This window comes from Mastigoproctus giganteus, chromosome 5, assembly GCF_048544385.1.
Source record: "Mastigoproctus giganteus isolate SK-2022 chromosome 5, ASM4854438v1, whole genome shotgun sequence".
NCBI classification, from domain to species: Eukaryota; Metazoa; Arthropoda; class Arachnida; order Uropygi; family Thelyphonidae; genus Mastigoproctus; species Mastigoproctus giganteus.
In genome coordinates, this window is record NC_143579.1 from 30,050,420 (window position 1) to 30,065,014 (window position 14,595).

The window sequence follows — 14,595 nt, forward strand, 5'->3', positions numbered from 1 at the left end:
TTCCCTTGACATCTTGACCCTCCAACGGAAGTTTATACAGCCGAAACTGTACTGTATATACTTTTCTCTTAAGCAAGGTTACGAGTGGGCTGGGCCTTTAGAGGATGTTTAATATTCTATTTCTAATTTCGAATAACATTTACTTGACTTTACTGATTTCCGTCCTTGCTGATGGTATTACAATTTCTATGAATTTCAACACAATTCAAATATACATCAGCAACCAGGGAAATCAGACTAAAGTTAATTTATCCATTACTGAATATTTAATTTATTCGAAAGAGAAAGGTGGGATTCATACCGCTCGTAATACTGCTCTCTCCCCCGAGAAAAAGATTTAGTTTACGGGATGAAAATCCAGGAACTCAATCTTTGGTAAGCTTTGGGAAAGTAGGTGCGACTTCAAACAAAAAAAAAATGATTCCTTCCTTTACATAAAGTAATTATTTGATAACATTACTAAATAATTGAAGATTAATATGGGTATATTTACTTTATCATTATATTAATGTAGCAATATAGATTATTAGAATACTTCTAAGTCATTAACATAAGTAATACAATGTTATATAAGAAAAGCATACATAATATTATTCTGAAACATTATCTCTTGGATAACTACCATTTCTTTGCATTCGGGATTCACTATAGTCCTGAACATTCAGTCTCAGATAAAACTGTTCAAAAAAGAAAAAATAGAATGTTCGAAGCATACTATTTATGTTCTTTCACTTCCTTTGTATTACTGTCCTTAATCACGCACTTGCTTCAGCTATGATTATACACTCCAGTCTAATCGTCCACTTCTTCAGTTTCGATTCGGTATCTGCATCTTTTCTTGCTTCAAACACTTCCGTGAGTGAACAACTTTGATTTTCTTTCACAATTAGTCTGTCTTTCCTTATCTTCCAAATCACTCAGAAGAGATGATACATATAATAAAAAAAAACAAATTTTAATATATATTCTTTCAGCATATTTATGAATAATGAATTACTTGATTATTAAAATACATATAGTAATAAATGACAAAGACTATAAACTAAAATTTCAGTTTCACCAAAAAAGAATATATCTAATAGAAAATGATAAATCATTAAAAAATGTTTATTTCCTTCTTCTTCTTCTCTTTAACGACTGAGTTCTCTTCATCTTTCACTTGACCAATTTGAAGAAAACACATCACTATTGGTAACACTTGTGATGATTTTTGCAAACTGGAATTGAAGATCTCTCTTGAATAGGACGTATAGCACAAAGATATAATGTGAGTATTGCATGATTACATCAAGAAAAATCAAAAGAAAATGCTTTATTAGAAGACTCAGTGATTAAGATGTTCACAAATTCAGAACGATTCCGATTAAGTGGCAGTCTATTCTGATCTAAATGGGAACTTCTTGTCTTTCATCTTCTCTTCTCAGATCTAAGCTACTGATGTTTTCTTCGTCAGTGATGTTTCTACTATAATATATTTGGTAAGAGTTGCTTATCTCTTCCATGTTATTTCCACGTTTTCGTAATTTCCACAACACAGTTCCTAAGCTTATAATGATTAACAGTCCGGCTGGGACTCCTAACGTGAAAAAGATTGCTTCTTTTGACCAGTTTCTTTCTAAAGGTATGGTGAGTTTTAAATAACCCCATTTATTCCATGCGTGACACTGATAATGACCGAAATCTTCTACACGTACAGACTTAATCATAAGTGAACTACTGAGATTTCTTATTCCTTGCATTTCTATATGTGTTGTCAAATCATCCAAATTTGGGCCTTTCCAAGTCAGATTTTCGACAGGAGGCACATTTTTGAAAACGCAACGAAGTTGAACATCATCTCCAAGACTTGCGAGATGTGAACTGCATATGCCTTCTGGTGGTTCCTTCAGATAAATTAAAGCTTCGTCTTTTACCGACGGAAAATTCGGGATCACTCCTTCACATGAATAACGACCTGATGTTCTTGGCGACATTTTGGGGATCGTTAGAGTAGAAATAATGCCAACTTGAATGAGCTTATCTTCAAAGTACCATTTTACTATAGGCAATGGAAATCCTCTGACATCGCACTGCAACACAACTGGGTTACCATAGGTTGTGGCAATGTCACTAAGTTTCGTGTTCAAGGAGGGGCCATATGATACCGTAATTGTAAATGACGCTTGAGCTGATCCTAATTCGTTTCGTACAACGCATGTGAAATTGTTATTGTGATTTTCTCTTCGAATGTTCCTGATTATAAGCGTAGCATTTCCTTCCTTTATTAATCGCTCTTCTCCTTTGAACCATTGATATGAGAAAACGTCAGGATTTGCTAACGCCTCACATTTCAACTTAAAATCATCATGCTCACGTGCAATTCTTGAAGTTGCTTTCATGGTAACTCTTGGTTTATATTTAACGATGATTGTTATGGAAATCATCAAAGGGTGAGGATAAGTCACATGATTTGCAATACATGAGAAAGCCTTTTTATCATATTCTGGTATCAGAGTAGTTATCCATCTCAAATGGGAAGTCATTCTAATTTTATCTGACCACGGCTCATGGCTAGATTGTAACGATCCTTTTATCATTGAACCATCGTATTTAATCCAGCTCAATGAAGCGGGTGGCTTTCCGGCTAGAGTCTTACATGTGAGAGTAGCTTGGTCCCCCTCGTTTCCACTGAGAAACGAACCTTCCCCTATCAGAGGAGGTAGAGGTGTGACATAAACTGTCAGATTAGCTGTGCTGGATCGGAACTGACGTCCATCCTCGGTTTTAACTCGACAATAATAGTCACCTTCATCTGTCAACTGCAATTCAGAAATCTGCAGTGAAAAATCATTCTCTTTAGGAGAACCAACTACTTCATAATCAGGGAGACCACGGGGTCTGAAGTAACTGTCTATATTCTTTCCATTGACAATCCAAGCTACATTAGCTGTAATATTACGAATAAGTCTGCATGGAAAAATCACGTTCTGTCCTGCTATGGCTTCTTTATCAAGCGGTTGAAGAATAAAGATATTAGCGTGCATAGATGTAGTATACTTCAAAATTAGCAATATGACCAGCAAGAACTCTTTCATTTGCACCTCCATCTTCCTGGTCTTCTTCCTATGAAAAGAAATTTTCTATTCCTTTTTCTTTCCTTTCCTCTTGCCCCGGATATATATATTTATATATTTTTATCATTTATTATTTTTGTTTATTTAAGACATAATCCAAAATGTAAAACTTTAACTGGAAAGATGAGTGATTAAAAATATTCATTAAATAAAATGTGTGTACCTTCGTTAATTCCTTTTCTTGCTAGAATCTTTCTTTCTTGTTATTAAACTATTAACTTTATCGTATTTCTCTTCTTTTCTCGAAACTCTCCTGAACAATCCATTCTACATATTGATTGACCGCAAGAACGGCACAAAAGGACAGGGGGTGGTCCCAGAAGCAGCGAAAAGAGAACCTTCTTGTTGGAAGTTGATCTCTTTTCGGGCAGCCTAAATCATCCAAGTTTATTATTGTCTTCCCCGGTAATGAATTTTTAAGCCACTTCGTCTTTTCTGATCCCTTCACAAAGATGTAACAATAAGGGCGGGTGAGGGGTTTCAACCAAGAGTCGAAAAATGCGACTGAGGTCGTCCCCAAGGCAAGCCTAAAAGTCTATCACAAATCCATATGTTTTGAGTTTGGAGGCATTTTGGTAGGTCTGAAAACCTGCAATCTCCTTTAAACACAGTGTTTCTTTTCAAACCATCGCAAGTTATTAAAGCGATCTCCTTGGGCGAGAGGGCTCCGGTTGTGTCCCTACAAAACTGCAGGTCTATGCAACACCAATTTTCCACGGGAATGGGAAAAGGGGCTGACCCACGCTTCGACGTCATATGGCTAATTTCCGATCGAATTAATTTAGGTGTATAGACGGGAGTTTCCAAACTTGGGCTGCTCCACTGCTCTTCATATGTATTTCTAACTGTTAAGAAGGATTTCGCGGGAGGTTTGGCTATGTTGGGATGAGAAGAGCTCTCATTTTCTCTCTGTGCTACGAAGAGAGTATATTCTTTGTCCCAATCTTCCTCCTCTTCTATTACTGGAATTCTGTTACTCTCAGTTGGGTAGGGTTGTAACACCCTCCTTTGGTTTTCTGTAGCTCTGACTTCTTGCCTAATATGCTGATTTTGCCTGCGGGGTTTGTACACCCTAGGATTGAAACTGGATCTTCCGAAGTCTCTGCTATTCTTCTCTTCACGTTCCTTGGTCTTCTTTATTTCCGCGATACTATGTGAGTCCGTCATCTGTGGCTGTTTAGCTTCCTTTTCTGCTTCAGAACTTCTTTCCATAATGGCAACGCCCGAGTTTCTTCCTTCTGTTTCTTCTTTGATGACTCGAAGACGATCTGAAAGGATCTCCTTCACTTCATTTTCCATTTCTTTTTGGTCTTCTGGCGACACTCGTACTATGGGGAGTAACCAGGCTAATATCCTATAAATCCACTGCGAAATTTCTTCCCAAATACGTTGTATGTGCTGCATCCCTTCCGAGTTGGTTTTAATAATGGTGACTATCTTTTCTTTCTGCGGAGAAGGCAAAGAATAAAAATAATATTTTGGTTTCTTGAAATATTTATACAAATATATACCCCTTTTTTTTTTTCTCTCTCTTTTTTTTTCAAATGTTTCAACGGCGATTTAAAATTATCTTATTATAGATGGAAATTTTCCCATATTGTGGGTTTTTTTTTTTTTATATTTATTTTGGGAACTCCTGTACGAAAGCGTAGAGTTGGGAAAGTGGCTCCTTCCACCTGAATGTAGACGGGGTCGGATCCATTAATAAAGACGGTGATGTTCCCTGGACTGTGGGTGTCGTGGGAAGGGTAGCAGGTGTTTCCACATGATAGGGTGTATTTAATATCCGGTCAGAGATTGATGTTGAGGGTATTTCTGACGTAGGTGCTGTAATCTCCCTCCATTTTGGAAGGAAAAGAATATCCCTAGTTAAGAGTGAAGTGATCAATGGAACACGATCAGAATTTCTGTTTAAGATCCTCCTCATAAATTTTGAGTGATTAACCATTTTTCGATTTACCATGGTGAGAAGACTTACAAGATCTGTTTTATCTGCTCGTAGATCCAACAATTCACAGAGGTTGTGAATATACCAAGATCCTTCTTCTGTGTGTTGCCACGACATACATTCAGACACTAAAGAATATACAATAAGCATGTCTTATTGTATATTCTTTTTGAAGAACTGGTTCAGAAGAACCAGTTCTTCCTGAAGAACTGGTTCGGTTACTGGGCTTTCCGTTTGAATATCATCTGGTATTATCAGGTCGCCTGCCAAAGCAGCACTACCCTGACAAGCTTGGATAAAGAAGATCTTAGGCTTATCTCTTAATGTCGCGGAAGCGCTCTCCCAAAAAGGTATGAACAATTGTTCCATGCCATATTTCCCGTCTCGTGCAAACAAAGCGCCAACTACTCCATGAGTTAGAATGCAGCACACAAAACAATCGGCCTCTGAATGATCACTTGCCGCACTTTGTTGTAACGCGTGGATTAGCTCTCTTACCAGAAATTCATGCTGTACTATGACATCAAAGCCCAAATTGCTGAAACAGGTTGCCAACCGCACTGTGTCTTTTTCTACAGACCTCATATCCTTAAACACGGAGCTCGTCTGAAATTGAAATACTTTATTGCAGAAAATTATGCATGTTCCCCGTCTGTGATTTGCCATAGAGTACGCTGCATCTTCCATAGATGTTTGGAATGGGATTCCTTGACTTTTGATTGATTGGTGATTTATATTAGAGAGATTGGGCAACATCATCTCGGATAATTGCATAGTTAATGGGCGTTCGCTCACCAATTGTGCTATCTTGTCTCCGGGTCTAATTCTTATCCCTATTCTACCCAGATTCAATAATTCTACTTCTAGATTTTCACACAATTCTGGGTTTTTCAAGCTTGCACCCACTTCCAGGTAATGACTGATGGGAATGTCAGCCCTTGGAAGGATTCTCCCTACACATCCAGTGGGCATGCGAATTTGAAGATCTGTTTGAATTATAACTTTTGATAACGGGGAAATTAAATATTCCCTTGGACTATACAAATCAAAGGCGGTACTATCTGGCGAAACCCTTGTGGGGGTATGTGCCAGTGTTGACAGTTTTGTGAAAGTCAGATACGGGAGGCGTATTTCACTATGATTTTCCATTTATATTTCTGATGAATGTCTTCTTGGGTATCCTATTTAAAAGAATGATTCCAATTCAGTATCTCTCAATTTATTCATTTATTGATTTTTTTTTCAAATTGTTGTTATTAGTTCCAATGGAATAAGTATTCTGAGTGAAAAGAAAAGAGGCTACTTCTAAAACTTCTTTAATATTCTTTTATTCCTAACTCACCATCTCTCACTCCCCTTTTTTTTTTTTTTTTTTTTTTTTTTAAATAGAGAAGAGAAGGTACTGCGTTTACTATTTCTTTCCCTCTCTTAAGCTTTAAACAAATAAAGCGTGAGAGCGTCTAATGGGTTGCTATCCCTCCTTTTCACCCTCATTCTCTTCATTTAAAATTTATTATATATTTTTTATCTATTTATTTATTTATTTTATTTTATTTATTTATTTTTTTTTCGGCGATATTACTTTCTAAAGCAGGTGAGGCACAATGAAAAAATAAATGAACACATCAGTATTATACTCAAGAGTATTAACCGCGATTTCTTCGAGTATCTCGAAAAAATAAGAAATCGTCATAACTTCGTCATCTTTACCGTGGTACATCGGGACCAGATTAAGAAAACCAGCAATTTGAGGTGGATACACCCTCGCAGGTGTTGCCTCGGGTTGGGTGGGAAATAATGGTTCAGACATTTCTAAATTTGGCCCTTCTAAACTTGGTTCTTCCATTTTTTTTTTTTTTTTTTTTAAATCAAACTATATCACAATTGCCCCACAAAAGATATAATGCTAAGGTTAGGTTAGCAGCAAGCAGTAACTAATAATATATATATTTTTAAACCGTTTATAGATCTACTGATCTAAGTTTAAACTTCAAATTTTCTAACTAAATCAGTAATCTTCCCCAACATAGTTATGGCTTAATCTGTGTGTCTGGTGGCTTTGTTTAGGACCAGCTTTCGTATATCCTAATACATAATAGATGAGATGAATAATCTATTTCCTCTACTATGCATGCGATTTGAATCTGTTTTTGCGTTGTGTAACTAAGAAAGAATTTAATTAATAATTTAATGAAATTACCTTTCTTAGCGCAATAATTTTTAATTGATCTTAATCAACCCCAGGTGAATACTGATGTGATCTGAAGTCAGCAACGAGGCAGTATTTGTAACAAAACAATCATTTAATACAATATATAAAATACATTACAAAAGAAATACACATATATATATACTCATTCTCACTTTTATAACATTTTATCTTCTTACTAAAGGTTAGGAAATTATCATCATTTGATTTAAACCGTTTTAAAATTATACCATGATTCCTTATAATTATATTTCTCTTACAAGGGCCATACTATTAATACAACAATCTATACTATCCACAAACATATATATATATATATATATTTCTATTTGCCCTTGTTGAATACGCTTGTTGCCCTTGTTCAGTACGGCTTGTATAATGTATTTAGGAAGGATAGAGTAGATAGAAGGGGTGGTGGGGTAATGCTTCTTATCAGAAGCAGCCTGAGTGCGACGATAGCTTTCCCGGATTCAGACATTTCACATGCTAGTATAGAGTCTGTATGGTGTGAGATAGTTGGAAACAAAGGTACAATGCGAGTAGGAGTAATCTATAGACCAGGTGATTGTGAAGACTATGACAAAAGCCTCTACATGCAAATGGAATGGGCAAGTAAGCGTCAATGTCTTATTATGGGTGATTTCAATTTGCCTCTAATTGATTGGAGTAAATGGGAAGGAAACTCGACATGGGGAACAAAATTTTTAAATCAACTAGATGACTGTTATTTGTATCAACATGTCAGGGAAAGTACTAGAGAAAAGAATATCCTAGACCTCATCATCACACATGAATCAGATGACATAACAGGGCTGACAGTAGAGGAACCAGTAGCAGGAAGTGATCACGGAGTTTTACGGTGGATGATGGTGAGAGAGGTAGCAGAAGTAAAAGGCAAAGGAATGGGTTTTAATTTCAGAAAAGGAAATTACGATGCCTTAAGGTACTACATGGCCTCTATTAACTGGGTAGATATCGCGCAGAGAATGAATACAATTGAACTGTGGTACGCTTTTAAAACATTAATCACAGATGCCTTGAATTGCATTAAAAAAATACTCCACGAGAAGGGTTCCAAGTTGGATGAATAGTGAAGTTGCCGCATTACTTGAGCAGAAAAAGGTGGCATGGAAAGGTTACAGAGCAATAAAAAGTACTGAAGCCTATAACAGCAACAAGGTGATGTGTAATAGAGCCACAGAAAAGGTTCGACAGGCAAAGGCAGTTTATGAGAAATCACTAGCAAACAGAGCAAAGAGGGGGGGGGGATAAAGAATTCTTCACATATATAAATGCCAAGAAGAGCAGGACAAACCAGATCGGACCTTTACGTAAGGGAAAGGGGATAGTAATAAATACACCAGCTGCCGTTGCAGATGAACTCAACAGTTATTTTGCATCGATATTTACAAATGAAAAGCCTTTTGTGGCAATGGGAAATTGTGGGAGCGAAGTTAAAAAATATGTAATTAATGATATTGAAATTTCGCAAGATTATTTAATGAAAAAACTTTCAAGCCTACAGACCAGTAAGGCTCCTGGAGTTGATGGAATATACCCTATAATCTTGAGAGAGGCGGCAAGCGAGTGCATTGAACCACTGAGGCTGGTTATGCGAGCATCACTAGACTCTGGGGAGATTCCCTTGGATTGGAAAAGTGCAAATGTATCTCCCATACATAAGGGTGGCTCTAAAAGTGAAGTGGGAAATTATCGACCTGTCATCCTGACTTCAGTGGTAGAGAAAATCATAGAGACAATGATCAAGGGTGGGATTCAGGATCATTTGGATCGAATTGAAATTCTCAAGGATACTCAGCATGGTTTTGAAAAGGGAAAATCATGTTTAACAAATCTGGTTCACTATTTCGAAAGGGTCACTCACGAGCTGGATTTAGGGAATAATTTCGACATTGTTTATTTAGATTTCAGCAAAGCTTTTGACTCAGTCCCACATGAGCGGTTGCTTTATAAGCTAGAACAGGTTGGAATCACTGGGAAAGTCCTTAGATGGATAGAAGGATGGCTTCAGGGCAGGAGGCAGAGGGTTGTGATAAATGGCTATTCCTCAGATTGGGTTGATGTAAGAAGTGGGGTTCCCCAAGGATCAGTATTAGGACCACTGTTGTTTTTAATTTTCATAAACGACATTGATGAAGGGATAGAGGGCGTGATGTCTAAATTTGCAGATGATGTTAAAATTGGTAGAGTAGTTAATGATCACTGTCAAGCTGAGCTTCTTCAGAGAGACCTAGATAGACTTCAGGAATGGTCAGAAAAATGGCAGCTGTGCTTTAATCCAACAAAGTGTAAGGTATTACACCTGGGAAACAGTAATCCCAAAATAACTTATTCACTTGGTGGAGTTCAACTAAACCCAGTACTGGAGGAAAGGGACTTGGGTGTTACGATACGGTCAGACATGAAATTCTCTGAGCATTGTAAACAGGTTGCAAGGAAGGCCCATGGTGTCCTATCGATGATCTATCGAACTTTTGCAAGTAGAGATAGGGACGTGATAATCCCATTATATAAGGCTTATGTTAGACCACACTTGGAATACTGTGTTCAAGTATGGAGACCGCACCTAAAGAAAGACATCGAGCTTCTTGAAAGGGTGCAAAGAAGGGTAACTCGCCTGGTGAGATCGGCAAAAGGGCGTCCTTATGAAGAAAGACTTCGAATATGTGGGTTGCAGAGTTTGGAAACTAGACACCTTAGAGGAGATTTGATTGAGGTGTTTAAGGCTCTGAGAGGCATCAGTAAAATGAATGAGGACAAAATTTTCAAGATTATAAATGATGCTAGAACTAGGGGACATAAATTCAAGTTACGGGGGGAAATGTTTAGATTGGACTGCAGGAAGTTTTATTTTAGCCAGCGAGTTATAAATTATTGGAATAAGTTGCCTTCATGGGTGGTAGAGGCCGACAGTTTGGGGAAATTCAAAGGTCATCTGGATAGTACTTTCGGGTAAGGGAAGCGCATAGGATGATAGGATTAATTTCCTTTTTATTTATTTTTTATTTCATTTTATTATTTTTATTTATTTATTAATTATTATTATTTATTTATTTATTTAATTTTTGTTTATATCATTGTTTTGTTCGGATTTTTTTTTTTTTTTTTTTTTTTGGCTGGTGCAGCATAAGCCATAGGCTTTCTTGCACCACACGGCCGTTACTAATACTAATACTAATACTAATATCAACTGGGTACCATCGTCTTTCACCTTTTCTCTCTTCTGTATAATATTTAAAATAGTTAATATTTTAAGCATTTAACATTTAAGACATTTAATATTTTAAGAACATACATTAGAATATCAGACCTTTATGTTAACCAATTAATATTCATGGTACCTAACTGTTGAACCGCGACATGTAATACAAATCATATGTAACATATATAAAACATTTGGAGAAATCAACTTAGAAAGGAATCATCTTTAAAACTGCATCACCGTAATATTCCATTTAAACTATCTCTCGTTCTCACACATACATAATGAAACATTTTAGCTTACCGTTATCTCTCTCTTAGGCTTGCTTCAAGCTTTCTTCCGTCTTTCTTCTGCTTGATTCTGCTGGTGGAAAGTTACTTGACTCTTCAATACGATTTTCGCTGACCACTTTTTGCTAAGTAGCGTTTCACTATATATAAAATGTCGCGAACTCTCTTTGATTTTCTAGATCGAACTTTCTTCCAATTCTTCTTACTAATGCTATGCTTAACAACAACAACGCCAACACCTTTTCTTCTCTCCTAACTCTCTCTATCCTAATACACTCTCCATCTGCTTTTATATTGAGGGTCAAATCTTTTGGGTATCTTTCCATCGCTCATCTCATTGGATAGTCTAATTTCAAGGCCAGAATTTTAGGCGGTCCAAGTGCCAGGTCATGGTTGAGAAATCTGTTGACTCCTCTACTGGGCCACTCAACAAGCAGCCAACCTAAGTACGTCATGGCTACTTACACTGGTGTTACTTTTCTGACCATTTTTGGACAAGCGAGATGTTATTCAATATCACCATCATTCGGAAAGAACTCAAGGTATTTTGTTGTTTATGCGGGGAAGGAACTGTCCTTCCCCTGTTATAGCATCTTCCCATCGTTGTCGAATGCTCATGTGTTTATAGGAGAAGACACTTTTCCCTTGACATCTTGACCCTCCAACGGAAGTTTATACAGCCGAAACTGTACTGTATATACTTTTCTCTTAAGCAAGGTTACGAGTGGGCTGGGCCTTTAGAGGATGTTTAATATTCTATTTCTAATTTCGAATAACATTTACTTGACTTTACTGATTTCCGTCCTTGCTGATGGTATTACAATTTCTATGAATTTCAACACAATTCAAATATACATCAGCAACCAGGGAAATCAGACTAAAGTTAATTTATCCATTACTGAATATTTAATTTATTCGAAAGAGAAAGGTGGGATTCATACCGCTCGTAACACAGCACTGGCAAAGCAGAAATAAGAGTAACAGAATGTTGTTGGACTGAAGACTGTAATGAGTACAACGAACAACTGAACGGAGAAATAAAGTTGGACAGCAAATCAAAATGTCCTGTAATGGGGATTTTTAACTTCCTGGATATTGACTGGAACATGTTGTTGGTCAGTCACACGCTAGCAAGGTTTTTGTGGATTTATTGGAGGATTGTTCGTCACTCGCACGCTAGCAAGGCTTTTGTGGATTTATTGGAGGATTGTTTCCTACAGCAGCACTTTAGAGAGGCCACAAGGAGTAACACCCTCGATCTGGTAATGAGTAGGGATTCTTCATGCATCAAGAATCTGCAGATAAAGGAATCACCACAGTATGCTGAAGGGAGATTTACTCAAAGATGTAACTACCATCAGGAGTAAAGGGAAGGGTGTTTGCTTTGGCAAAGGTGACTACAGTGGTATTAAGCAGTTTTCAAATTCGATAGAGTGGTATCAACTGATGATGTTACCAACAGAAATTCGAAATGGAAGCATTCAAAGAATTAATCTTGGAAACTACTAGGCTTTTCATGCCAATTAATAAATACTGTTCAAGGTTAGGGTTAAATGGATGTCAGATGAATTAAGGAGACTCGTGACAGAGAAGAAAAATACATGGGATGCTTATAAATTATCAGACGATAATTTAATATGCATGATAAATATAACAATTTATGTGCATTCCTCGCATAGAATTAATTATAATTTATATGCAAGGAATAACGCATGTAAATTATCATAATTTACGCCCTTGGGAGTAGAACTCCTCGCTCACTTGGTGGGGTGAATGAGATTTATTGCCACAGAATCTCATAGACACCCTTATAGGGAGCACGGTTCACAGCTGTCAGGTCCGATTAGCGTTTAGAGGGATTAAAAGCCGTACTACTGTCATGTGACCACGTTTTCGAGCATTTACTTGTTCCGACTTGTGTAATGCGATCTGTTTGGCAATTCTTAGACAACCCCTATAAATGTCCCTTATTCCTGTCCGAAGTTTCTCCCTGTCTCCTGACTTCATCGTTATTCTGTGCCACCTCACAATACCAATTTGGTTTCCTTTTCATCGCATGCTGCACGACTTAAACACGTTCGTACGTGTTCTGTTAATTTTGTCGAGCAGTGTAGATCGAATAAGCCGCGTCAGTAAAATTCACATAATTTTGTTTTATTTTGAACCAAGAACATGAAGTGTGACTAAAAAACTGTCAATTCTTAAACTTATTTTAAACAGCAGCGTCTCACTGTGACAGTCCTGGAACTTTTTTCTTTAACCTTTTTTTTCTAATATGAAGTTTCAATTTCAAAAACAATGTGTACCTTAAAGAGCACTTCCTTGGATAGATAAGAAAGTGCTATACTATTTAAAAACGCCATTCACTTTTAGCACTTGTAGGAATGCAATACCGAGGCAACTCGTTGCGAATAGGAGCGCATCTGTATGAGACACCTAGGCCATTTAATGTTTTTTGTCCCACTGAACTCTACATACTGAAAGAAGGCTGATTTGAAACTCCTAATCCTTCACATCACATTTTTGTTACACTCCTGAGAACAGAATTTTATGATCACGCTCTTTCAGTTTTTCTTTTTTTTTTTTAATACTTTTGAACGGAGAGCAAGAAAAAGAAGTTGCAACTAAAACTTCTGTTCTTGAAAAAAATGCAAAGCATTTAGTGGTGGGGAATATAAATCAATTAAAGTTTTTAAAATATTTCTTATTCTTAAATAAAATATTTCTTAAATACAAACTCTTCTTCTGGACGTTATGAAACAGGACGTCGAAAGAAGAAATGGAAAAAAAAAATTAAATAAAAGTTGATAAACCTACAAGGAACTCGAGAAAGTCGCAATCCTGAGCACCTTGAGGACAGTCAGATTTCCTGAACCGACAGTAATACCTGACATAACAACAACCACCCTGTGCACTTGGTAGCAGTGCCCGTCAAGGAGTGGAATCCCCCAATCAGGGAGAAATAATATTTTGGGGGGACGCAGAAGGCAACCAAAAATCCCTGATTCAAACAGTAATGATTCGTAGAGCAGTAGCTTTAAAAACGGCAACTGTTTCTTTATGAATGCACTGCCCCCTAATATTATAAGACGTTAATAACAATTCTTCGTGGTGCAGATTGGACTAGGTGTGCACGTTACCCCGTTCTTGTTTCACGATGACCTATACAGCCGTCAGATTAGTTCTTTGCTCAGAATTATCCTCGATTGCGTAAATTCGGTAAAGAGATTGAAGCGCATTCTCTTTACAATCAGTGCCTCTCCCGGTCATGTTTCTTTTACCTCTGCTGGGGTTATTAATGAGAGCGTTCCTTACCCCCACCAAATTAAATGCTTTTTCCCCGGGACCCTGACTCGTTGAACTTGAGTGAGATGGGTTTTAGCTCGCTTCTCAAGAGATTCTTGTGAGCATTTTAGAGCCATTCTGGGTACGCCTTAAAGTGGGCTCTCGATCTTGTATTGTGAGTTTGTAAATAGTTGGCTATTTCCCATTTTAGGGATTCAGCTTTTATTGTAAATGTATTTAAACTTTATAATATACAATCGTGTAAGGAGATTCTGATAGCACGAGCCTCTAGAAACAATTGGTGAGAAGAATTGTTAGATGTAGCGTCAGCAGTCTGCGATGATGAAAGAAGAAAATGCAAATAATTCCAATTACTGCATTAAGGTTAACCGTAGTTGATTACACAAACCCGTATTTGTGTCTGTTATTTGCGCGTGTTCCTTTGTCGATTTGCCCGTTTTGCTCGGCGAAAAAAACCCGAGTTTCTTGGGGGGAAATTCTTGGCATGTTGGCCCGAGACCGACTAA

At 37.2% G+C, this 14,595-nt stretch overlaps 2 protein-coding genes across 2 annotated transcripts; both read right to left on the reverse strand.

Annotated features, from left to right (window-relative positions):
* Positions 1 to 1,385: 1,385 nt before the first annotated feature.
* On the reverse strand, positions 1,386 to 3,023 carry LOC150085276 (irregular chiasm C-roughest protein-like). Its single transcript, XM_090374511.1, has one exon. The coding sequence runs from the start codon at positions 3,021 to 3,023 to the stop codon at positions 1,386 to 1,388; it is 1,638 nt and encodes a 545-aa protein (XP_090230637.1).
* A 2,191-nt stretch (positions 3,024 to 5,214) lies between these two features.
* LOC150085277 (caspase-10-like) lies at positions 5,215 to 6,210 on the reverse strand. Its single transcript, XM_090374512.1, has one exon. The coding sequence runs from the start codon at positions 6,208 to 6,210 to the stop codon at positions 5,215 to 5,217; it is 996 nt and encodes a 331-aa protein (XP_090230638.1).
* Between the last annotated feature and the right edge of the window lie 8,385 nt (positions 6,211 to 14,595).

Bases quoted from the DNA above. Each gene is read 5' to 3' on its own strand.
- LOC150085277 (XM_090374512.1), bottom strand. From the start codon at position 6,210: ATGGAAAATCATAGTGAAATACGCCTCCCGTATCTGACTTTCACAAAA.
- LOC150085276 (XM_090374511.1), bottom strand. From the start codon at position 3,023: ATGCACGCTAATATCTTTATTCTTCAACCGCTTGATAAAGAAGCCATA.